This window comes from Euprymna scolopes, chromosome 1, assembly GCF_053919585.1.
Source record: "Euprymna scolopes isolate OS-2025 chromosome 1, ASM5391958v1, whole genome shotgun sequence".
In the NCBI taxonomy this organism is placed as follows: Eukaryota; Metazoa; Mollusca; class Cephalopoda; order Sepiida; family Sepiolidae; genus Euprymna; species Euprymna scolopes.
The window spans coordinates 187,446,528-187,473,040 of record NC_136482.1 but is presented as its reverse complement, the minus strand read 5'-3'; the positions used below and the strand labels follow the sequence as shown (position 1 = coordinate 187,473,040).

At 34.2% G+C, this 26,513-nt stretch overlaps 1 protein-coding gene across 3 annotated transcripts in view; it reads right to left on the bottom strand.

The window, feature by feature from the left end:
* LOC145278247 (uncharacterized) overlaps window positions 1–26,513 on the bottom strand; it is a 1,121,062-nt gene that overhangs the window by 169,998 nt on the left and 924,551 nt on the right. For all 3 annotated transcript variants that reach the window (XM_080130545.1, XM_080130539.1, XM_080130552.1), the window contains one exon: window positions 24,743–24,938. In XM_080130545.1, coding sequence (XP_079986671.1) covers window positions 24,743–24,938 — 196 coding nt within the window. The remainder of the gene's footprint in view (window positions 1–24,742; window positions 24,939–26,513) is intronic.

Sequence of the window (26,513 nt, the reverse complement as noted above, 5' to 3'; positions counted from 1 at the left end):
GTCTTTTCTTTGTTGTCTCAGTAAAGCAACACCAACAAACATTTACACATTTTTTGAAAGAAAAAAAAAATGGCTACAAGTTTACTAAACATCACTTGTGCGAATGTTTGGCCAAAGATTCTTCATCTGTTTAACTAAAACCAAACAGATTTCCATGAATAGTTTGTTTGTTTTGTTTATCAAAATTATCTATGGAACACGTTGCCACAAGATTGCTTCTCTGAGGGCTGCAACATGGTTTTCATCAAACCTTATGTCAATAAAGATTTGCTATAAAGCGCCTTCGTGAATCATTAAATGTTATTTTATTCGTTATTTTCAATCCTCTCCTAATATTCATCATCATTCAACTGACAATCTGTCTATTTCATTAACATGAAGCTTAATATATAGGGTATTCGAACCCATGCGAAACTTTATATTTGGGTTTTAGCCAGGGAAAATCGGTAAAAAAGTGTAAAATCTTTTTTTTTTTTAATGGAATTTGCCAGGTGATGGCATTACGAATATACAGGCATAACGTAATAGCTACTTGCAGTGGTTTTTTTTAGTCTTGATAAATGGTGATTGAATTATAAATTTAAAAAGTTAGTCTTTCTTAGAAAAATCTTGGTGTTTACATTAAAGGGCGCTTCAGACAAGTGTTATTTCATTTTTCATACATGAATGAATGAATGAATGAAGCTGTCTCTTTGGCTTGATTTCCAACGCTATAGGACGTTTTTGAGCATAACTTTGAACCTCTAATCGCTTTGGTCCTGGATATGACCTTAAACTATATCCAGCGGTGAGGCCCCAGCTTGTGGGCTTTGGGGAGTGTGGAGCCACGCTTTAATTATCATTGCTCCCAGGTCCACTCTGACCCGGAGTGGTAGTACCTGTTAGGGTCCCAACTATGGGTTAAATAGAAACCGACTTGAAAACAGCAAATATATTCTATAAAGAAATTTTTCTTCAAAATCTTTGGATTCGGCATTAAATAACCTGAAAAAGGTTGATATGCCGTAAAACAAAAACAACCAACCAACCAACCATCTAATCGCTTTGCCAGTTTGGTTATTGTTTTCATCGAGTCAACCGACTCTTAAACCATAGTTAAAGAACCAGGTGACGTTGTTCTATTTTATTCCCAGAGTAGTATGTCATTTTTATTGAAATTTCCTGCATATCTATACTCCTATGAATTTGGGTATTTTTGTGTATTGATATTCACATTAAAAATCCTTTTTTCTATTTATTTAAAAAGAAAATAACATTGTTATATACGGGTCATGGAATTACATTCATCTAGAAAAGATCTAGCTAATTTGCATATTCTTTTAAACATGATTTTAATTAATTCCCTATTAGTTTTTTTTTCGGTTTTCTTATGTGATGATCATCTTTAGTAAACTATTACGTATTCATGCAGATATTCTACACGATTTATACTTGCATAATATTTGCATAAAAGGTTATAGTAAACACCTCTTTCTATACATATTTATGTGTGCATAAATATATTGTTTAAAAAAATTTGCTTATCAAACTCCTGTCAGTTTTTGATCTACAGATATTAAGCTTAATATATAGGGTATTCGTCCTATACGAAACTTTATATTTGGTTTTAGCCAGGGAAAAATCGGTAAAAAAGTGTAAAATTTTTTTTTTTAATGGAATTTGCCAGGTGATGGTCGAACGATGGCATGAATATACAGGCGTAACGTAATAGCTATTGTTCATGTTTTAATTTTCAGCCTTGCAGCAAACATGTCTTCAAAACTCAAGCATTAATGTCAAAGGAAAAAGTAAATCGTAAGCTAAACGTTTTAGTCTTGATTCTCGGTAGTGGTGCACAAGTCAGTTTTTTTAGTTTTTAAATCATTAATATATATTGGGTCCAATATAATCTATATATATATAAAAACGATAATGTATGTATGTATGTTTGTGTGGCGGCTAAAAACTTTCGACAGACACGACGAAAATTCACAAACTCGGTATCATATCGAAGCCCCATCCTTCGCTCGAAAAATATCGAAAAATTGTCCAAAAACGTTCATTTTTTCACCCCGAAATCGACAATATTCGACGTGGGTGGGGGTGGGGGGTCAACAAAAACGGTCTTCTCGTGACGACGAGCGGTTCTACGCATGCGCCAGATGACGTCATGACCTGATTTACTTTAAATAGTTGAAAAACTGAACAAATTTCATGTACGTCGCGTTAGGTCAGTTGATTAGCGCGTTCGTTATCTAAACGTTTTGGGTTCGAATCATGGTGTGAGATGTCTTCTTTTTTTTTTTTTCAATTTTTTTAAATATAAATATTGAACCAGTGTTATTTAAGCCATTTTTCACGTAACGTTCGTTTTTCTGTTTTTTGTTATTGTTTTTTTTTTGTTTTTTTTTACTTCGCTTATCCACCTCCGACCACACACCCAAAAACACCCGGGTACCCACCGATTTTTAAAATTTTAATATCGAAACAGGCTTATTTAAGCCATTTTCACGTGTTCGGTTTTCTGTTTTCATCGTTCATTTGCCTTACGTTAGTTTTTTTTGTGTTTTTTTCCGATGTTTAGATTACCTCCCTCCCCGCTTACTTAAAACGTTGTTTTCTTTTTTTTCCGTCGCTTATAACAAACAAACCTGGTCATTGTCGTAACGCTTGACGACTGCCGGGCGCGCACCTGTCAATTTGGTTCTTACTTAAATAAATTCAAACATCTTTCACTAACTCATTCTTGCTGGCCGATTTTATTTCCAAACTTCGCCTCAGAGCTTCAGGTTCGATCCTATCCCCCCTCCCCCCGGTTTCTTTTTTATTTAACACCACACACATCTCCAAACACCCGGGCAACGCCGGGTACACCCGCTAGTATAATAATAAATACGAAATCTGCATTAATCGAAATATTATATTTAAGCGTATTTTACGATCAGGCAATGCCGGTTGGCCTGCTAGGAAATTTACATATTCAACACAATTACACCTACTCTAATTTTTGCTACTTCAACATGTTTATTTTCTTATTTTTAACAGGACTTTCTGTTTAAGACTCTTCATAGTTGATCTGTGTTTCTTCAAATTATTCCAAGACAATCCGTCAAAATGCTAGATGTTATTTTAATCCCATTCTTTCTCAATTATCTTTTGCTTTTTGGTGCATGTGTAGCATTTGTGGATGATATACACATGTATCTATTATATCATCAACAATAATATAAAGGGCAAAAATCTGTTTAAATGTATGCATGTATGTATGTATGTATGTCTCGCAAAAACTTTCGACAGAGGTGACAGATTTTCACGAGATTGGTGTCATTTTGAAGCTCGATCCTTCAGACGACAAATACCAAAACATTGGCTAAAAATATTAATTCGTTTATCCTCAACTGGGCATTTTTCTACAGGAAGGTTGGTTGGTTGTTTTTGTTTTACGGCATATCAACCCTTTTCGAGTTATTTAATGCCAAATCCAAAGATTTTGAAGAAAAAATTTTTTTAATAGAATATATTTGTTGTTTTCACGTCGGTTTCTATTTAACCCATAGTTGGGACCCTAACAGGTACTACCACTTCGGGTCAGAGTGGACCTGGGAGCAATGATAATTAAAGGGTGGCTCCACACTCCCCAAAGCCCACAAACTGGGGCCTCACCACTGGATATAGTTTAAGGTCATATCCAGAACCCCCATTGAGGGACTTTTACCCTCTGCAGGGGGGCAGTCGGCATATTCTAATGCCCCACCGACAGGGCCTCTATAGAAAGGGGTAGCAAGAAATCTTTCCTTCATGACAATTTAGCCATACACGCATGCACAAAACACGTTCTTTCTTGAATTAGTTTAAATGTAAAAAAAAAATAAAATAAAATAAAATAAAAAAGACGACCCAATTTCGTTAATGTGGTCATAGACCAGTCGATATGGTAGCAACGTCGTTATCTTAAGATTGCACGTTCAAGCAGAGACGTTAGATATATATATTTTTTTCTATTTTTAAAGTTTTTAATACTGAAACCGGGTTATTTATGCCATTTTTTTCGTTCGTTTTTTTTGTTTTTCTGATTTGTTTAAGAAAGTTTTACATCGTTCGCTTATTCTTTATTTTCCATTTTGTTTTGCCCCCCCCCCCACACACACACCTCACCACACCCGAGCAACGCCGGGTATAATAAAGGACAAATAATAGTTGTCTATATGCGCAAAGTATAATTGTATATTTCTTGCACATGTCCAGCTAAAACATAATAAAGTTAGGTCATAATATTTTCCAGCAAGATGTGCAGAGACATAGCGTCAGAACTTGTCTGTTTTGGGGGAGAGGAAAATATCACAGAACGAAATAGGAGCAATAAATAATAGTGTTGCGAATTCGGGGCTCAAATAGAAAAGGGGAAAAGAGGAAGTTTATTTCTGAAACTTGCATTTTATAAGGACTATGTGGTCAAATCAATCAATGGTTGGTCACCCCATGATGTGGGACTCCATTCAATAGAAAAAAGCAACCCCATCAAATATCATCACGTCTATAATTACTCGTTTAGCAGATATTTCGACTATTTGGCAAAATCTTCCAAATCTAGTTAAAAAAAAAAACTAAAAAAGCATAAATATTGAAGTTTATTTTTTTACCACCTCTGTTCTGTCTTTAGAGACAATGGTTACTCTCTGTAAGGGTAACTGCATGTGTGATTGTGAAACAAGAGTTGCGCAATCTCTAACAACACCTCTCCTGAATTAATACTGCTTGATTACAGTGACAAGGAGAAATCCAGGATGACTGGAAGTAATGTTGAGATAAGCGGAGAGCACGTAAAGCACCTGATATTCCCAAACGGTCACATATTTAGTATTGATCAGGTTCAACGTTGCTTAACTTCAGTGATTTGACAGGAACTGGTATATCAACCGGATTATGTCATGCTGAATATTTAGAGATTTTAAAAGAATCAGAATCAGTAATTGTATCGGAATCGCGAAAAATTTTGGAATCATCCCATCATTAATTATAATTGGCTAATAAATAAAGTTGCTGCATTTCTATGTGAATTCGTAAATGCCTCATTGTAATACTCGGATTAATAGCGATGCTGTTTATGGCAATAGATTATTCTCTCCAATCTCTTAATATTTGAAGAGGACACAATTCTTATAAGCATATTAGTTGACAGTCCAACGACAAGGGAATTTATTTCTCCGCTATAATAATTCCCCTTTAGCATTACTTCTCTGCAGACACATAGAATATATCTTTCTTCTTTTAGCTCAACGTTTTCCTCAACTCTATTTTTCTAAGAATGAAATGGCCGCCTTAATATAATCACCTGAGAAAAGAAAACTTCATTTATTGCGGACTATTATCCTCATTTTTTTCTTCTTTTTCCAGTTGTTGTTTCACACCGTTTCAGGTAACTATTCCTCTGGCCTTCGTGACAAGATAGGTGGAGAGCACGTAGAGAGCTCCTAACTGCACTCTCAGCAATTACTACCTTCCATAGTTATTTTACGTCTCACCACGTTTTGACCGGCTTTGGGTAGGATTGAAACCGCTATCTTCAGACAATGTAAAGATTCAACGTCTCTATCCACTGGTTCTGAAGGGCAATCAAGGTTGGATTTTTTGGTCTCACAAATCCACGTTTTTTTTATATTATCTGATCATCCATTGTCAGGTCCGTACTGAATAGTATAGAGTATTTAATTAATTGGAGTGGTCAACGAGATTAGTATCATTCATTCATTTATAAAAATAAGGGGATAATAGTGTGCAATGAATAAATGAATACAAGATACTCAACAAATTAAGACAATGAGTTGCACAGAAACAGAAGCTTATTTTTAATTAAAAAAAAAAAAAAAATAGAAAAAAGAAAACCTTTTTATAGTGATATGAGTTCTTCAACCACAGCCAATCAAAATACTCCATATATACCCCCCTTACTTCTGTACATAAGATTCATGTTTATTTCATGTTTTTAATTAAATTCTATTTAGGTAAGCTGGCTGATCTATTTCTTAAACGTTTTATCTAATACTAGCGGGGGGGGGGGTACACGGCATTGCCCGGGTGTTTGGAGGTGTGTGTCGTTTTGGGTAAATCAAAACTCCGGGGGAAGAGGGGTTTAAAACAAAAAAAAAAAGTATGAGAACCGAACCCGAACCCTTGAGGTAAAGTTGGAAATTAAAGTTTGAAAACAAAAAACGCGCGACGTTAACCATTGGACCATCGCAAAATGCTAACAGAAACACGTTTGAATTTATTCAACTGTTTAGAATTGGTAGGCGCACATTTTAATGACTTAATGGGGTCAACTTTGACTGCGAGACAGTATTTTATTTAATGCAGGAACGCTTTTTTTATTTTTATTTTCCAAGATGTTCCCCTTGTCCAAATTGAATAGCAATTGTCTGATATAAGGAAAATATTTCCACATTGATCAAATCTGATTGCTTTCGGACATTTCTGGCGATCGCGACCGGAAAAATACCGCCAGAATTAGTGTCACTTTTATTATACGAAAAAGCCTAATCCACATGTAGCGAGCAAAAAATGTTGAATATTTTCTGCCCGAAGTCGAGCAAATTAAATAGACAGGCGACCTCCGTTGTTAACTCGTAGATATTATGATTTATATGTGATATAAAAAGTTTCAAGAAGTTGTGAGCCGACCGACCGCTTCTCGGAAAAAAGCCTTTTACAGACATACACAAAAAGCGAACATACATACATACATTTTCGTTTTTATATTTATAGATTATTATGAATTCCCTGCCATAGACATTAAACTATAAACTATGATGCAATTCTGACTAAGCTAAATCTATCATATCATCATACGTTTCACAAAATAATGATTTGCAATTTTTAGAAATAAATAATACTGAGAACTACCTAAACTATCAAATTACACTCAAACTAAGTATAATGTTGAAATAATAAAATAAAAAAAGAGAATGATTTACTGTCCCAAGTGAACAGTTCAGCACAGACAAAATAACCTTTCAAAACTTGACTATCCAAGTGCATATTATGCTCTATGGATATTTTCCTCCAAAATTCAATGAGTGACAAATGAACAAAGCTTCTTTCTTAGAACTGCACACCTGTGGAACTCTGTTCCGTCTGCCTGCTTCCCACCGGACTACAACTCGGATGTCTTCCAGTCCAACGTTAACAAATTCCTAATGAACCGCTCCCTTAAGTAAACACTTCATCAAATCTCCACACTAACGTAATGTACTTGCAATAACCCTTATCATTGAGTGGCTTCCGGGCCTTGATAAGTGGTGATCACTGTGTGTAAAAAAAAAAAAAAAAAAAAAATGTAGAAAAAACAAGCCAGGCAAGTGCTCCCCCCCCCCAACACCGAGTGAAAAATTTATTTTCACCATAACTAATTCAAGGAGTGGTTATTGAGAAAAGTGCGAAGGGGCGAACGATTTTGAAGCAATTTTATCTCTATAATGCTCCATAGGGGGGCAATCTGAGTTATACAGAAAATCTGTTCTGGCAAAAATTTACTTTCACCGTGACTAATGTTTGTGCAAAATTTAAAAAAAAAAATCCAAATCATGGTTATTGAGAAAAGTGCGAACAGAGTAGAGTAAGGAGTAAATTACAAGGTCCAATTCATCCGTTGTCGGTGGGACCAATTAATAAAACAAAAAAAATGTGGGAATAACAAAAAAATGACTATACAATAATTTTTTCATTATCAGAGTGTCAAGAATTGCTTATGAAAACTTGAAAAAAAAAAGTAGTTTGTTTCATTTAAAAACATTTCTTCAATTCTAGAGAATCTTTTAGAAAAATCAGAACAAAAATGCGTTTCCATCCAGACGAGTGCAACGTGCATTCTAAAAGCGAAACTCAAGTCATAGGTGAAAGAAAACGTTTAATTACATCATTTTCTAATCTGATCTTCATCGAAACATTAACGCGATGCAAAAGTGTAACAAATATTTCGATACGGGTGAATTAGAATCTGAAGTAATTTTCCACATGGTGGTAGATTACGAAAATTTCATTAGAAGTTAAAGTTAAAAAATTTTCCATACCCAATTGATCAACTTCAAAGAAAGTTTTGATTAATCCCAAGAATTTAACTTTACATATTCAAAATAAATACATAAAAGACTTCTCTAATTTGACTAACCTTTCAACTAAATTCAAGTCAATTCCACTCAGAGGTGACGAACATTAATTTCTGTTTTATGAATTTCGCTTTGAATAGTCTATATCATTTCCAAAAAATAAACAAAGGGGGAAAAATCCCTTGTTTTCTTTTCTGCATTAGTAATAGCGTATTATATGATTTTATTATCTTAACGTTTTAATTTTGTTGTGTTAATATGTTTTTGATTATTAATGAGGGTATGGCCCTAATGATTTCAACGGTCTTATTTATAACTACGGTAAGGACAATCAATCAATGAGAAGCTTCCGGCCTCATTATAAAAATATCGAATTTTGGATTCAAGTCAGTTCTTGAAACTACTGAATTGTGACTACATTGATTTTTTTTGCCGCCATCTTTGTTATTAAGAATTACCCAACATCCGAGATCGTGACTGCATTGATTCTTTGCTGATTTGATTTACTAACGCCATCTTTGTTCAACAATATCTCAACAATTAACATTTTTTGTCGTGCAGAAAAATTTAATTATCTCCCCCACCTCTGATTGTTAACCCAAGTCATCTTTACATGCTCCCCCCCACACACACGTGGACATTTAGATCATTATAACTATAGGATCTAACTCCGTGGAAATCGTATCGAGCAGTTGAAAAGTTGTTAATATATCAATTAAGATGAAAACAATAGCCCAAATAATCTAAATACTACAAATTATAAATCTTCATCTGAAAATTACCAAACTTGTATCGATATAAATGAAGAAATAGTTTGAAAATGTATATTAGAGTTTGATAAGAAAATGTGATCTTCTCAAACTAACGTATGTACATCAAAACAGAACCTTGCTAACTTCAAACAAGTAACATTTGAATTTTTATGACATAAAATTAATGAAACAACATCCTAACTCATAAAAACACCATAAAACGGAATTTAATCACATAATAATTGATATATAAATATATATTATGTAGGCATAATGTCTTTCAACTAACTCGTACAGAATCATGCAGAAATCTAAGAACAATTGTGTGCGAATGTCGATGGCTTAGAATTAAATCTTATTGTTTATATGAAAAAAAAAAGCAAAAGTCAATAGTATCAGAACATCAGAAAGATGTACAACTAAACAGAAGAGTCCTGCGCAGCAATAGGGAAGTGACAGTGGCTAAGTGCTTAACAGCACACTCAGACAACCTGGGTTTGCCAAATCTTCGCAAATAAGTTACCCACCTTCGTCTTTATCTATTTATTTTTTTATTATTTTATAAGGGAGGGTTGTTGATCGTCTGGAATACTCTTACTGGGAATCCAGTTTATGCAACAGAAACATTTTCACTTAAGGATGTTGGAAATTTTCATCCCCTTCCGAAAGTATCAGATGTCTGTCTAAAAGGAACTTTTACAAGAACGATACCAGGGAAACCAATGCTAGCAATAATGAGCTGGTTCATATCAAATGAATGAATGATGCTTAACAATACAGTAACAGCAGTAAGAGGAGGGGAAATAAATTGCAGCTCGTATTATTTTGATAGTCCGAACTACTGTTTTCGTCTTGAGTATCACTTTCACAACGTTGTCACTTCCAACCTTCACCAGCTGTATCTTATCAAACTAGCAAATCTTTCCGTCTCAAACTCGGGAATCTTTTTTATTCACGTGGGTAGCATGCCCTAGTTTCGTCAGACATCATTAGATAAGGGTCCTAATTATTTTGCATGGCTGATGGAACATGTGCTCATGTCGATGACTTAAATAAATCTGTTTATATAAAAGGAAGCACAAATGAATAGCAGCAAAAGACCAGGACATAGACAACTAAATAGAAGAGTTCTATGTTGCAGTTGAGAAATGACAGTGGCTAAATGGTCAACGACACACGGACAATTTGGATGTGATAAATTGCAAATGATTCACCAATTGAAATATTGTGAAAATGACACTCAAAATGAGAACAGTAGTTCGAAGAATTCAAATAATATGAATGATTAATCCTCATCTGAAAATTCAGAAACGTATAACCCATTTTTATATTACATAATTTTTCCCCACACATTTTATACCAATGAATTGCTTCAGCAGTTTACAAAAAAAACAACTTCATATTAACTCACGAATTACAAACAATTTTGATCCAAAATCATAACTCTGATCTTACTGATAATCACTTTCAAACCTGTTTAAAAAAACATTGTTGTTTACAGATCCGTGTTCATTTTTTAAATTAATTTATTCTACAAGCAACAGTTAGGGTTGGTCTATTAGTTCTTGTTATGTAGGGAGAGGAGGCATTCGTCCAGGCATTATCTTCTTCACATGGAGACAGCAAATGAGTTATCCTCCCCTCATCGTTTTTTTCTTTTAGCAGGAGGGTTGTTAACCATCTGGGATACTCCTACTGGGAAATGATAATTGATCCGATTCAGAAAGTTTTCATGGATAGTGGTTCTAGGTGCCTTAGTGTTGCTCATAGCCTACCCCATTTGTTAATACATTAATGGATGTAGCGACTAACTTTTGTCTATCTTCAAAAGCTATGGAACTCTTTAGTAATGAAATCTATTTTCTACATGAGGAAAAATCATCAGGAGCAGTCTCAGGAAGAGGCGAGTGGTGACAGTTGCAACAAATAAAGCATCCTATGCATGTGGCATCATTTTTAAGAATTTACTTACATCACTGTTTTCAAACGTTAATTTTTAAATGTTTGATGCCGTTTCTACTGGTATTATTCATAGTCTTACTTGACTAGGTGAAGATTTCGGTTGTTGGTTTTAAAATGGAATGAAACTAATGCTATGCAGGTTTAACTGGATGCTTCCAAAGGAAGAAGTTCCATGGGAGTATGAAATTCACAAGTGCCCCAGTTGCATGTATATCACCGTTATGGAAGATGACGAGGTTAGGTTTTTGCAACGCTTGCAGGAAGGTGTCGACGTCCTCCTACATACAGTGCCTGGAATTCTCAAATTGGTCATCCATCTAGTACTGACCAGAATCAGCGTTGCTTAACTTTGTTGATCTAATGAGAACTGGTGTGTCAACGTAATTGTGCTGTACAGGTTTTACAATATATCCACTGTCATTGGAATCATTTAACACCCTAACCGTACATTTGGTTTGTTGATTGTTTTGCCGGCAAATATTCTGTAAATTAACAACCTGTAAAAGATTTCTAATCAAGCTATAGATATAACCCTAATGTGTACGACACCACTTTCGAGTTAGAATGAACCTGAAAAGAATGGTAACCAAGCTGAGTAGTCAGTAGGTATAAGATCCAACTCCAATAATTCCCAAAATTCTGATAAAATTCCAAAGTATCTAATTTCGACCTCTTATTTTAAAGTCCTCCAATACTGTCTTGATACAACAGAAATTAAAAAGTTCAAGTCTGACTCTGAAATGCTACTGATAACTAAGAGGTAATTTCAGTTCCCAATTCGAAGCCTCATTATTGTAGCAACTGCGATTACAGACAACCACAATAACAGTAGCAGCGACAGCTATCGGTTTAAAAGTTTGAATCTCTGGTTTTTAAGCAGATTGGTGCTAACATTCAACTTCCCTCTTGCCTTGCCCAACCATAGGCCATCTCTCAGTTGAGCAGAACACGTGATAAGTTGATAAAAAAAAAGGTTAAACACCCGGATACTCTCACTTTCTGGATATTAAACAGATGACGCCATGTGGCTCAGACCAAACCCCAAACTTCTCTCTTGGAGTACAACAGAATCCTCCCAAGGACTTTGGCTCCAAGTTCAACTTCATCAAGGAAAATTTCTAATCTATCATGGCTGACTTCAACATTTGTGTACACATACATAAACTTTTCTCCTCAAACAGTTCTTAATCTTTTGTCTTATTCTTTACTTATGGAATCGTTTCATTACTAGTACTCTTCTCTTTTCGATTCCTGTTTTATTGCCACGTTAAAGAAAATGATTCAATAAAGTTTTTTTTAATGTTAAAATGAGACTTTGTTTTTCTGTTCTACATTACTGCATGAATTCTTATATCATACTCCAAATAATGGGGAAGAGGCTTGCATACTAAATAAGGTTGGGAAGTAAGGGAAAGAGACTGTTCTAGAAGAACATTCCATTTTTACTGACATTTTTTGTGAGATTTCATCATCACAGCCTCTGTTCAGCCCCAAGAGACGAGGAATACTCCTTGCAAGAGTGACTGCCGTTGTTGTTATGAAGTAAGGGTTGCACAATCTCCAACCACATCTATCCAGAGCTGGAACTGCCTGATTTCTGTGGCAAAGAGAATTCTAGGACAACTGCAGACAATGCTGAGATAAACAGAAATCACATACAGTACCTAATATTCACAAATGGTCATCAATTTTAGTATTGATCAGGCTCAACGTTGCTTAACTTCATGGACTTATTCCATTACTAATACACTTTTTTCGTTTTTCTTTTACTAGTAGGAGGGGAGGGGGCGCCTGGCTTTGCTTGCTCGTAAAATACGCTTAAATATGATATTTTAATTTGTCCAGATTTCGTATATATTATAAAGTTGTGATTTCAAAAGAAAAAAAAAAAAGTATTTGGGTGCCATCAACCAGAATCGAAACCGAAAGCAAAACTGTAGTATTCAAAGCTGGTGAACTGATTAAAAATAAACCAAGATAAATGTATAACGTTTTTTTTTAAATTTTAACCAGCTAAAGACCCATAAAAGAACGGTCCGTAAAAAATCCAATCATTTGAGGCCCCTAGCGCCACTTTGCCACATTTAGTTTTGGAGAAGATAGTGTTTGAAAATACAAACAGACATAGTGAGTTTTATAAATTAGATTAGCAGGGGGGGGTATTTTACGGCATATCAACCCTTTTCAGGTTATTTAATGCCGAATCCAAAGATTTTGAAGAAAAATTTTTTAATAGAATATATTTGTTGTTTTCAAGTCGGTTTCTATTTAACCCATAGTTGGGACCATAACAAGTACTACCACTCCGGTCAGAGTGGACCTGGGAGCAATGGCAATTAAAGGGTGGCTCCACACGCTCTAAAGCCCGCAAGCTGGGGTCTCACCATCAGATATAGTTTAAGGTCATATCCAGGACCAGCAGGGGGGGGGGGGCTTTGCCCAGGCATAAAATACGTTTAAATATGAGATTGTTATTTGTCCAGATTTCGTATATTATCATTATAGAATCGTAATTTCAAAAGTAAAAAAAAAAAAGAAAGAAAGTTATTTCGGTGCCATCAGCTAGAATCGAAATTATAGCATTCAAAGCTCGCGACTTAACACTGTACTAAAACAATTAAAAATTTAAAATAAATTAAGATGAATGTATAAAATGTACAACGATTTTTTTTTTCAATTTTAATCCATCTTTGACTCCTTAAAACTATTTTAACAAGTTAAAGACCCATACAAAAGTGGTCCATAAAAGTCCAATTATTTGAGGCTTTTAGTTTTGGAGGAGATAACGTTTGGAAACATGGAGACAGACAGACATATAACCTTTTATATATTAGATAAAAAGTTGTTTGAAATGTCAGAATGATAAACAGAGCATATACAGCATTTGGTATTCCAAAACGGTCACTCATTTTAATACTGACCAGACTGAACATTGCTTAACTTCAGTGACTTAATGAGAACTGGTGTGCCGTACATGAGATTTATTAAATTTATTTAAATTTATTGATGAAAGAAGATGGATTTAAATTTACAGAAAATAAGAAAAAAAAAAAAATAACTTCGTTAATTTCTACAGAGATTGTTTAAGTATTACATCATGGTTGTTAAGTTGTTCAAGTAAAATCGCTTTGTTAAAAGAAAAATGTCAGGAGATTAATTTTAACATTTTATTTTTCTATTGCATTCGGAATGTTGCAGAATAATGAAACATTAAAGTCCTTCATGAATAGATTGCTATGTCCCTGCTTATTCAGGGTTCCTCGATTCATTTTATCTGACAAAAACTGAATGAAAAACTAAATTTCCTGTTGTCACAGAATTCATGATGGACTCTTCAGAAACAAATGTTAAAGGTCAAAGAATCTCTCTCAAGATTTTCTATGTTATGTACAAATTCCCAAGTACCAAAATAAAGTGTTTAGATTCATTAAGCGAGATCGTTAGTGAAAAACTGAGTTCATTGCTGATATCAAGTACTTTCTCATCATAAAGACTCAGATCTAAGACTGACAGGTTCAGATCGCATTCTTGAGCACAAAGATTAGCACACTGACACCACAAACTTCTTTTATAATGCCAACAAAAAAATAAATAAAAATAAATAAATAGATAAAAATAAATAAAAATAGATATGAAAGCTAGACTTTATATTGATTTGAGCTCCCCAGCCTACCAATCAAAATAGGCAATATGTTGTATAGTCTGTCTGTAACGATTTATCTATTTATAACTCACGTATATATAATCATGTTTGTTTCACTTCTACAAAGATGCGTGCTGCTAAATAAATATATACACTCTGACTTGTTCCAGCCGTTTTGACAATCAAACAGAGACGGTTTCACAACAAAATTGTTTTTTCATTTAATTATTATTTTGTGTCTACGTATGTTCTTCAGATGCTGCACTTCCATTTCTTGTTCTCCTTCTGTGGAGGAACAGTCTTTTACGACTGAGACATTTTTTTTTTTTTTTTTTGTACCTTTTCTCCACGTTAAAAAACGACCCTGGTGTCTAACTCTGTCCCGTGGGGAGGCATTGTAAATAGGTACGTATCGAATAAGTGTGAAAGATGAGGTTGGGGGTTGGCGAGTTAATGATGTAACGAGTGTGCATTTCACTATGTGTCTGTTCGTTGAATCATGCCTTTATTGACAAATTCTTTCTTTGATCCATCAGAGGTCAACATATGTGTCAAAGTTCGACATTGTATTTTCTTTGTTCTCTGCTAACCTGGAATTTGTGTGTGTGATTGTGGTGCACAAAATTCTTTGATCCCACACTTCACTATATAATAAGATCTGCCTATTTAATGTTTTTAATTAAGTTCTATTTTGGTAAGATGACCAATTACTTTGTTAATTTAATGTTTTTAATTAAGTTCTATTTTGGTAAGATGACCAATTCATTTAATTTAATGTTTTTAATTAAGTTCTATTTTGGTAAGATGACCAATTCATTTGTTAATTTAATGTTTTTAATTAAGTTCTATTTTGGTAAGATGACCAATTCATTTGTTAATTTAATGTTTTTAATTCAGTTCTATTTTGGTAAGATGACCAATTCATTTAATTTAATGTTTTTAATTAAGTTCTATTTTGGTAAGATGACCAATTCATTTGTTAATTTAATGTTTTTAATTAAGTTCTATTTTGGTAAGATGACCAATTCATTTAATTTAATGTTTTTAATTAAGTTCTATTTTGGTAAGATGACCAATTCATTTAATTTAATGTTTTTAATTCAGTTCTATTTTGGTAAGATGACCAATTCATTTGTTAATTTAATGTTTTTAATTAAGTTCTATTTTGGTAAGATGACCAATTCATTTGTTAATTTAATGTTTTTAATTAAGTTCTATTTTGGTAAGATGACCAATTCATTTAATTTAATGTTTTTAATTAAGTTCTTTATTGGTAAGATGACCAATTCATTTAATTTAATGTTTTTAATTAAGTTCTATTTTGGTAAGATGACCAATTCATTTGTTAATTTAATATTTTTAATTAAGTTCTATTTTGATAAGATGACCAATTCATTTAATTTAATGTTTTTAATTAAGTTCTATTTTGGTAAGATGACCAATTCATTTAATTTAATGTTTTTAATTAAGTTCTATTTTGGTAAGATGACCAATTCATTTGTTAATTCAATGTTTTTAATTAAGTTCTATTTTGGTAAGATGACCAATTCATTTGTTAATTTAATGTTTTTAATTAAGTTCTATTTTGGTAAGATGACCAATTCATTTGTTAATTTAATGTTTTTAATTAAGTTCTATTTTTGTTTACATAAACATTTTATCTGATGTTATTGATTCCCTGTCATAAACATTAAACCATTAACTGCAGTCGTAACTAAATCTATTATTTCATCATACGTTTCACAAAATGATTTGCAATTTTCAGAAACGAATAATACTTCAAAGTACCTAAACTATCAAAGACTTTCAAAGTTTGATTTCTTCTCACACAAACTAAAATATCGACATTAGCAACCTTCATATAGTCTCCCTTAAGTACTCAATTCTAGAAAGAACTGAGGAAATCAATGTCAAGAACCAAATTGAGTCAGTCAAAAGTCAAACTATTAATTCATACAAATTCACGTTTTATCCAAACTTTACTGAAATCTAAAAAATGGCAGAGTGAAATGCCACAACGAAATTTATTCAACGAAGACTAATTAAGAAGACCAGGAATTGCACAGAAACAAAGCTTATTTTTAATACAAAAACAAAAAAAGAAAAAAAAAGCTCGACCGTTTATAACGATTTGAGTTCTCTAACAGCCAATCAAATTACTCCATGTATACCCCCCTTACTTCGTGTACATAAGATTTCTGGTAATTTCATGATTTTATTTAAATTCTTTTTTTGGTAACCTGATTGATTTATTTGTTAATATAAATGTTTTTTTTTTCCGATTTTTGCCATAAACATTTAACTGCAAACTATAATACAATCGGGACTAAGCTAAATCTATCATCTCATCCTATGTTTCACAAAATAATGATTTGCAATTTTTAGAAACAATATTGCAAACTAACCCACTCAAATTGCATCCAAATTAAATACCATGTTGAAATTTGAAAATAAAAATGATTTATTGTTCCAAATAAACACATCAGCACAGGGGAAACAAATCTTTTAAAAGTTTATATAAATGCGTATTATGTTCCATGGATATTTTCCTCCAAAATTCAATGAGCAACATGAATGGAAAAAAATTAATAAAATGAAAAACATGTGGGAAATAAAAAAAATTGACCATACAATTTTTTTTATTTTTTTGCAATGTGAGTGTGACAAGAATCGCTTATAAAAACTTGAAAATAGTTTGTTTCATTCAAAAGGATTCTTCAATTCTAGAAAACCTTTTAGAAAAATTAAAACAAAATTGCGTTTCCATTCAGACGTGTGCAATGTGCGTTCTGTAGGAAAGTTTTCTTATCTGATCTTTATCTTCATCCACAGATAAACATCATATAAAACCTAAGATATTTTCCACAGAAAAGTCCATTAAATGAAAAGGAATTATTCATTCGAAGTTATGTTTAGAAAATTAAGCTAACGTGTCAAAAAATGATGTCACAACAAAAATCATGTGATAGCAACAACAATCGAATCTCTTGAGGTGTTCAGTATCAAATAAAACAGTTTTCAGGCCCTTTCACCCATTCCTACAAAGGATAGCCATTACAGTTTTCTAAAGGTCCCTCCTCTCGCTGGAGCCAAGATAAAGGAATTGCTAAAGAGTTAAAGTTAGAAAATTAAGCTGATGTGTCTGAAACTGACATCACAAACAGGAAATCTCAGGAAGACATACTTCATACATTAGAATACGTTTTGATATGAGGTAGAACACGACTACATGCCACATTTACAGGCTGATTCCTCATAGGCTGACTGAAATCGAAACAAAAACAATCAACAGATTGACCGCTTAGGTAATTTTTAAAAAATTAAACGGTGTTTAACTTTAAGAATTAAGTATTTTTGAACGTAAATAATTTATAAATTTCAAAATAATTTATCAGAACTTATTTTCAGGTCTAAACATGTTTCAACACTACGTTTATATTTTAAAACCTAAAACAAATAATTAGTAATCAATATTCAAAACGTAGATACCATGAACAAAGCTTCTTTTTATGAACTGCACGCCTGTGGAACTGTTCCGCTTGCCTGTTTCCCTCCCGACTTCAACCTGGATGTCTTCAAGTCCAACAGAAACAAATTCCTGATGAACCGCCCCCCCCTAAGTAATGACACCTTACCAATTCTCCAATACTATTGCTACACTATCCCTTTGATTACTGTACACACAATAACCCTTATCCCTGAGTGGCCATTGGGCCTTGATAAGTGGTGAACTCCATGTAAAAAAAAAAGAGGAATTTTACTTGAATGATTTTCAATTACGTAAGCGATGTTTTTGTTTTTGTAATTTTGAAATTATCTACAGTTATATACTGCGTTTTGTCTCCCTCAAATTTATCAAGTAAAATATTAAAGACATTCACATTGGCCGAATTATTATTTGCAACAACAGCCTTAATAAAAAGTTCAGAATTTATCAGTTGTAAAATACATTTTAGGATTTCCTAAGGGTCACTCAACATTTACTGTTATTTAAGGATAAGATTTAACAATTGATGGTACGGTTATTTGAGGGGGGGGGGTAGACCAGTAATTATTCCTTTATAAAGCTTGTCATTTACATTTCCACTAAAATACTCCCCACCATGAAATTATGTTTATTTTTGAAGGTATGTTTCATCAACTAATAAAACAGTTCTTAGAAAGGTGACTTTTTCCGAGAGTCATTTTACTGCTGTAATTAATCCCTAGCCATCTCTTTGATTATTTTTTTTAGAAAAGAAAAAGTTGTTAATGGAAAGTTCTCCAGAAATAGTTTATGAGCTTGCTTTGGTGTATAGCGCTGTAGTAAAGCATAATGTATTAGGTCTGCAGAAAAGGGATCCAATACATGTACAAGAGCTGAACATGTTCAAAATGGAGTACTTTTGCCACATCTGTGAAGGAGCTGTCCAAAGTACTCTATCTTGCCTCAGAGATCAAAACCAGTTTCGAAACCTAGGAGATAATGGCCTTTTCTCCTCCCTGCAACTGCTTTCATGGCAAGTACTTGTCTGAGCTTCATTCAATGATTAACTCTGCCAAACTTTCACAAAAGGCACTCAAACTACAACAGCTACCAATAAGTGTCTAAATCTAGACGCATATTTCAAGAACAAATCTTCTTTCTTAGAACTGTGCACCTGTGGAACACTGTTCCATTGGCCTGCTTCTCTGTTGACTACAAAATGGTCGTCGTCAAGTCCAATGTGAACAAGTTCTTTGTATTCCTTCTTAAATAGTTTAATTCTGCCCAATTTCAACCAAAAACTATCGCTGAGTGGACACTCATTAACCTTTATTCCTAGAGTGGCCTCTGGGCCTTGATAAGTGGTGACTCCCTTGTAAAAAAGAAAAAAAAAAACGCATTAAAAAACAATTTGGAAATATATTTTCAAAACCTAAAAAGAATAATTGGATCTTGATAGATTCAGTAATTTTTAAAATGTGTTTCTTACAAAATTGTACTTTTTAACATAAACTATTAACAAAATTGATATTCTTAAGCATCGATTCTATCTACATGAACATCACATTTGAAACTTAAGGTTGACCAAGAATATTATACTTTTAAATATCTTCAATTCAACCCAAATATTTTATTAGCAAGAATAAACTTTTCCATTATATTTACAAAAGAAATAAAATAAAAATGGTCTTTGATGAGAAGAAAAGGCTAATTTTTAAAAGAAAACAGTTTCTCCTTCACCTCTTACAACATGGCAGCAAAGATGGTGTTCCAATTTCCACATGTTCGAGGTGCCATCTTTTAGTTTAAATCATCTAAAAATAATTTTTTACTAATCATATGGAAGTTCTGAATTTTTTAGATGAGGGCTGATTGTTTAGATTATTCGTTTGGATCAGACTATTATTCTCATCTTGAATGCTATTTGTGCAACGTTTCAGTCGGTGTAGCCTTCGATAGGCATGTTAGTTGTTATTTTGGAAAAGGAGAAAAGTTACTGACTCCGTAGATGGTTTTGTATTCTTGGAGTTGTTTTTTATTTTTTGCTGTAGTTTCGTATGTGTGAAAAACAATTTTTGGTTGACAAAAGGCGGCAACTCTAATAAAGTTGGACAGGGAATTATCTCCTTTTTATCGTTGTAATGAAGGAGGGTTTGTATAAATTTTTGTTTTTCCTACAATTAGAGTTCCCATAGCGTAGAAATTAGCAGTATGAACCTAGAATTGTAGAAAAAACAAAAATTTGTACAACTGCTTAAAATTTTAACGATAATCTCATTCCTCTCTTGTTTTGCTAAGAGTGTAATTTAGCTTACCAACTTGAGGTATCATCAAGACGCAGAGAGGCTGGCTTTCCAGAGTAAAACCATGACAGAAGAGTCTGCGTGGAACCCTGTGGTCAACCAACCTCATCCTGGAACACTCAGTTGAAGTGCACCGCAGTTCATGGGGTGACATGCAGTTCATGAGAAAGTGTAGAGCCATGCTCAGGAACCTTCCAAGGTCCAGGACCTTTTCATGGCTTACTAGAAAGAACTATACAAGGAACTTGTCAAGCGTTTTGGTGGAGCTGGGTACCAAGTTCAAGTCAGTTCAGCAACTTGACCTGGCGATTGGCCCATAACACACTATACCTCAACACCATACAATACAGTGCCAGACTAACGAGTTCACCTGGGTATCCCTATTGCAGGACCCCAGCCAAGGAAACCCCACACAACATGTTCTTTGAATCCAGCAGACTCAGATGGTACTGGGCGTATGTTAATGAGGTGATAGCTCACATTGATCCCAAGCATCCTGGCCAGCTCGACTTGTCCTACATCATCCACACCACCGAGCTGCTATAGGACAGGGAGAGATGAATGGCGTTTCTAGCAATCCTAGCCATAGCTAGAATGGTAATATGGACGTCAGGACTGAATGAGAAGCATGGGGTTGAATCTTTCGCTGATCAGGGTCGGATCCCTTTAAGCACTAGCTGAAGGTCAAGATCAGATGTGATAGGAAAAGATTGCATCCTGCGACCTGTGGCAGAAGATGTATCAGTATAGCGAGCTTGTGCTCACAAAGAACTGCCAATTTGGAATTCATGTTCCCCACTTGAGTAAACGATTCCAGGTTCTGTTTGCCTTCAGACCCCTTAAAGTAATCCCTGTGTCTAGATTAGGTTTTTAGCAGAGTGTATGCCCCACCTCTATCTCTGATAGGAAACCTCCAAGAAGCTCACACCCCAACTTTTCTTTTTTGTCCCCAGCCACCCCAATATTTGACCTCATTTTGGAGCATCATCATATACACCCCCAACTCGCCCACCTAGAATTCACCCCTATTTAGAGATCAACTTGCTTGTTTTCAGGGACCCATCAAGCCAGAAAAACTGGGAGGTCTACCATATAGATAGAGTTGGGAAGGTCTGACTAACTTTTTTTGGACAGTCCCCCCCACCCCCAACCCCACGCTAATGAAATATTAATAAAACGACTTTTTACAGAATGCCATTTTTACATATAATTCCTGTATATAATATTTTGATTGCAGAAATTCCTCTCCCGACTAAATTACTGTAGGTTTGTAACAACAGATGTCACACACAAATTTATTATGTCTAAACGATTATCCACAGTCTTATGTAACTTTAGAACGTCGTTTTAGACACATTTATTCGTTATAATAAAATCCTACATTGCATCCAAGGAGAAACATCACGATCACCTACCACTTTTGAGGAAGTAGTTTGTATTTTCTCCCTCTATATATACAATCCTCATACCGCCCCCAGTCAACACTGGGAAGATATATACACATAACTATGTTTTCAAGGCACCCTTCTTACCTGGACCATATACTCATAGACACCATCATCTTTTCATTCCCGACTCCAAAAATAATTTCTCCCTCTGGAAATTCCGGCAATTCTCATTGGCTGAGCTATGAATATTCTCATATTATGGAATTCTATTCTTCTATATATAAACAAACAGTTCTTAAAATTAAAAAAAATGTCGTCGCTAGGACACATTATTTGGTTTGGCAACAAAGACAAATATTACACAAAATAATTTCTATGGAGGGGGAAAAAAAACGTACACATATTCACATCTACAGTAAACTTACATTTCCGTTCTTACATTCGCTCCACTTCGCGTTTGTAAATACAATACACACATTCCGTGTTTACATGCTTTCTATTATGATCAGCTATTGGATTATCTCGCTATATATGTGTGTGTGTGTGAAATATCCACATTTTAAAACTGTTAAACTATTTTTGTAGTTAGCCAAATTTTATGTTTGCTGTTTTTGCAGCACCCTTATGAAAAAAAAAATTATAAAAACCTTTTTCGATCCATTGATTTTTTGTTTTTTATCGTATATCTTTGCAGTTAACTAATTTCCAAGTTATCATCTACTTTTCTGCACCACCTTTAGAATACAAAGATATAAAAATACATAATCCTTTTGCATCCATTGATTTTTTTTTGTTTTTTTTATTGTATTTCTTCACAAATGTTTAGACATTTTCCAATTTGTGCTTACATTCCTTAATCGACAGCGTGTTTGAAAGTTAGGGTCTTACTGACTTTATTTCCCAATTATCTACCCTACAGTTTGAATATAAATTTAATAAGGAAACTAAATTTGGTGGAGTATTTAATTTCCATTTCGTTTATGGACTGATTCTCGTAATTGTGCACACATTAACTTTTTTATGATGGTGGTGGTGGTGGTGGTGGTGGTGGTTCTGGTAGGGAGGGTAAATTTGGGTCCAACTCGACAAATTTTTCTAGAATAACACCTTTTATAGGTTTTCCACAAATTTTACGAAAATCTCATTCAACATCTGCAGAGACAAGAACTTAAAAAGATATTAAGCCATGTATCATGCCCTATAATTGACTGGCATCCAGGTTTGTATGTACGTCACAATGAACAATCTACTTCTCTCCTACCAACACTGCCACTCCAATTTTTTTTTTTTTGTAACATTTGTGGGTGGTTATGCTGACAACGAATATCAGTTAAATGTGGGGGAATTATTCCCCCTGCCACAAAAAAATAGGGGGTTTCTACTCCGAAAGCTGTTCTTCACAAGGGGATATTTGGGGAGGGGGCGTCTATTATAAATGCTGGTCTTAAGATGAGGAGGTTGGTGGTGTCTAGTTCAAAAGCCGTTCTTAACATGGGGAGTTTGGGATGTCTATTTCAAACACCGTTTTTAACATGACAATACTCAAAGAAGTGCAATGAAAAAAAGTCGTAATTGTCTTGTTTTAAACGTAAGGAAAAAAAAAAACACATAAAACTGGAATTTAATTTACTGCTATTCGTGTAAGAGTTGGAAAGGGGAAGACTTGAACAAAAAACAAAACTGCTGCTACCGAGTTCGATCACTGTAAACAGTCTGTATACAATGAGAATCCCTAACCTCTAAAACTTCTGTTTATACTTTCCAATTATTATTCTAATGGACCTTTTTTCATACTTTTATTAAGTCATAATGATTTACACATTCCCTTAATTGCTTTTTTTACATTCAAAAAGTACCTACACATTATCGACCTACACCATCACTACCTTTTTTTTTTTTTTTTTTTTACACAGTGATCACCACTTATCAAGGCCCGGAAGCCATTCAGGGATAAGGGTTATTATTGCAAGTACATTACGTTAGTGTGGAGATGTGATGAAGTGTTTACTTAAGGGGGCGGTTCATTAGGAATTTGTTAACGTTGGACTTGAAGACATCCAAGTTGTAGTCCGGTGGGAAGCAGGCAGACGGAACAGAGTTCCACAAGCGTGCAGCTCTAAGAAAGAAGCTTTGTTCATGGAATCTGCGTTTTGATTTAGGCACAGATAAAGAGTGGGGGAAATTTTTCACAGTGGATTCAGCTAGACGGGTGTTTTTCGTGAAAGGCAGATTGTTTCATTTGACCACGGCTCCCAGTGTCCACATTTGTATTTGTTCAGGGACGGTAGTGACCACCACCAACAACAACAATCGTACTTTACTTTTTTGCTGGGGGGGGGGGGCTACCATTGGGCAAAATGCCAGTTAACAAGTCCTGTTAGTTTCTTTATAATTACAAGAAATCTTCTCAACCACTGATTGCCATAGCTACTGACACACTGCATAAAAGTACTTCTTTCAAGCTGCTAGGGTTAACGTTCACAGAAAACATGAATTGGAAAGGAAGGTGGGCTCTCTATCTACCATGCTTAAAGGCTACTCACACCTGAGAGTACGCTGTATCTCTACAAGGTCACGATTCACCCATGCATAGAGTATTATTGTCACATCTGGTCTGGTGCATCTGCCACTAGTCTCACTCCTAGACAGGGTTAAAAAAAAAGAGTCGCCAATCTAATAGGTCCTGAACTATCAACTAAACTCCAACCTCTGTCTCATCGCTGAAATGTGGTATCCTTGTGTCTGTTTTATAAGTATCTTGATGGCAAGCGCTCTGACGAACTCTGAACATTAGTATCTCCTTGATGACAATACCCTCGACAAACCCGACAAGCAGCAAAATTCCACCCCTATAATATAGAGATTCCTAGATGCCATAAAACCTTCTACACTAATAGCTTTTTCCCCTTGAACTACTGCACTTTGGAATTCCTTCCCGAATCCCTGTACTACAGTCAGGGAAGCAGGGATTCGGGAAGAAATTCAAGTATAATATGAATAGACATCTCGCTTCCTAACTCCATAAATATTATCACTGAAAATCTGGTTCCAAATAAAGCCCCTCATGACTAAGCGACTCTGTGCCTTGTTTGGGGTGAAATAACAAAAAAAAAAATAAAGGGAGATAATAAAGTTTGTTCTGCTTACCTCTTCCATTAATGTAACTATAACATTCCGTAACAACTGAACATGGGTATTCATCAATATAAATGTCATCCAAATCGGCCAGTTTCACTTGGTCCCCGACAATGACAAAATCTTCACTGTTGAGTTTTTGAAGGCGGACGCTACCAAGAGGCGAGTGTTCCAAGTAGGAGAGTATCAGAGCCATCTGGTGGAGAACCTGAGAAAATAGATAATGGTATAAATGAATGTAATTTACGGAAACAATATTTCTAAAAAAAAAATAAATAAAAAAGACACAGCACATTTATTCATGAATTGCTATATTGAAAACATTCAGCACTACACAAGGCCTGTGGCACAGTGGATGGAGATATTGATTTTTTACAGTTCCATGTGAGCATTGAAGATAGCGGTTTCAATCCTACCAAAAGTCGGCCAGAGGCTTAGCTGGCCAAAACGTTGGGAGACAATAACCTATGGAAGGATGTAATTGTTGAGGATACAGTAAGGAAATTCAGCATTCCTATCCCATCACGATTAACCACCTGATGAAGGCCAGAGGGATAGTTGGCCGAAACGTTGTGAAACAACAATTAAAAGACGTGGATAATAGTCTGCAATAAATGGATAAATAATACAAATTCACTGAAAAAACAATTCCAAGTAATTGAATAAAAAACGTTTGTTTTGTTGTTTGAAAACGATGCCAACTTGCAATGAAAAATCTAGCGAAAAAATCGTTTTAAAAATTTGGGACGTTAAAAATGTAAATTTTAAAAAGTTAGATGCTATGCGTTAATTATTGTTTGAAAACGATTAAGACTTGCAACAAAAAATAAAATTCGTAAAGTGCCGATGTCACTATCAAAAAGTACCCACACTCTTTATCCGTGCCTACACCTAAACGTAGATTCCATGAACAGGGCTTCTTTCTTAGAACTGCTCGCCTGTGGAACTATTCCGTTTGCCTGCTTTCCAGCTGACTACAATTTGATTGTCTTCAAGTCCAACGTAAACAAGTTCTTATTGAACCGTCCTCCTAAGTAATCCAATTTACAAAATTCCCACTAATGTTTACGAGGCTAAAATCATAATGACTAATATATACCTATTAACCCTTATCCTCGAATGGCCTCTGGGCCTTGATAAACGGTGACTCCCCCCAATGTAAAAAAATAAATAAATAAATAAAAAAAGCCATTTGTAATCGCACAATCTGATCTTTGCCCCCGTAGGGTGCAAGTAAATATTTTTGTTTATCTATTCTATTTCGTGTAACGCATGAAGATAAAATTTTCAACATTCACCGGCAAATTAGGAAAACATTTTTTATTTATTTTATTTTAAATGAAAATAAATAAATAAATAAAACACTTAGAGCGAAACTAATTCTTTTATTTGCAATGTAAACTTATTAAAAAAAAAAAAAAAAAAATGTTTTCGGTTTTAAGGGTGTAGAAAAATAAAATGTATAAATCGACTAAAAAAATAAAATAAAATTGTCGATTTAAAAAAAAAAAAACAGCTTTTATGCCTTTGTTATATAAAAAAAAAACAAATAAAATAAGACGATCCCGTAATGTGTCAATTTAAAAAAAAAAAAAAAAAAAAAAAAGCTTTCATAACTTTATTTTTTATTGAAACTGGAAGTCGTAAACCGGAACCGGATACACGGTTTCAACGCCCAAGCAAGATGCTCGAGTTCTATAATAGATAAATTATAGTTTCATGTCTCGTCTCCTTTATTAATAAGCTTAACTGTTTTAAATAGTTTGCACCTCATGTCACATCA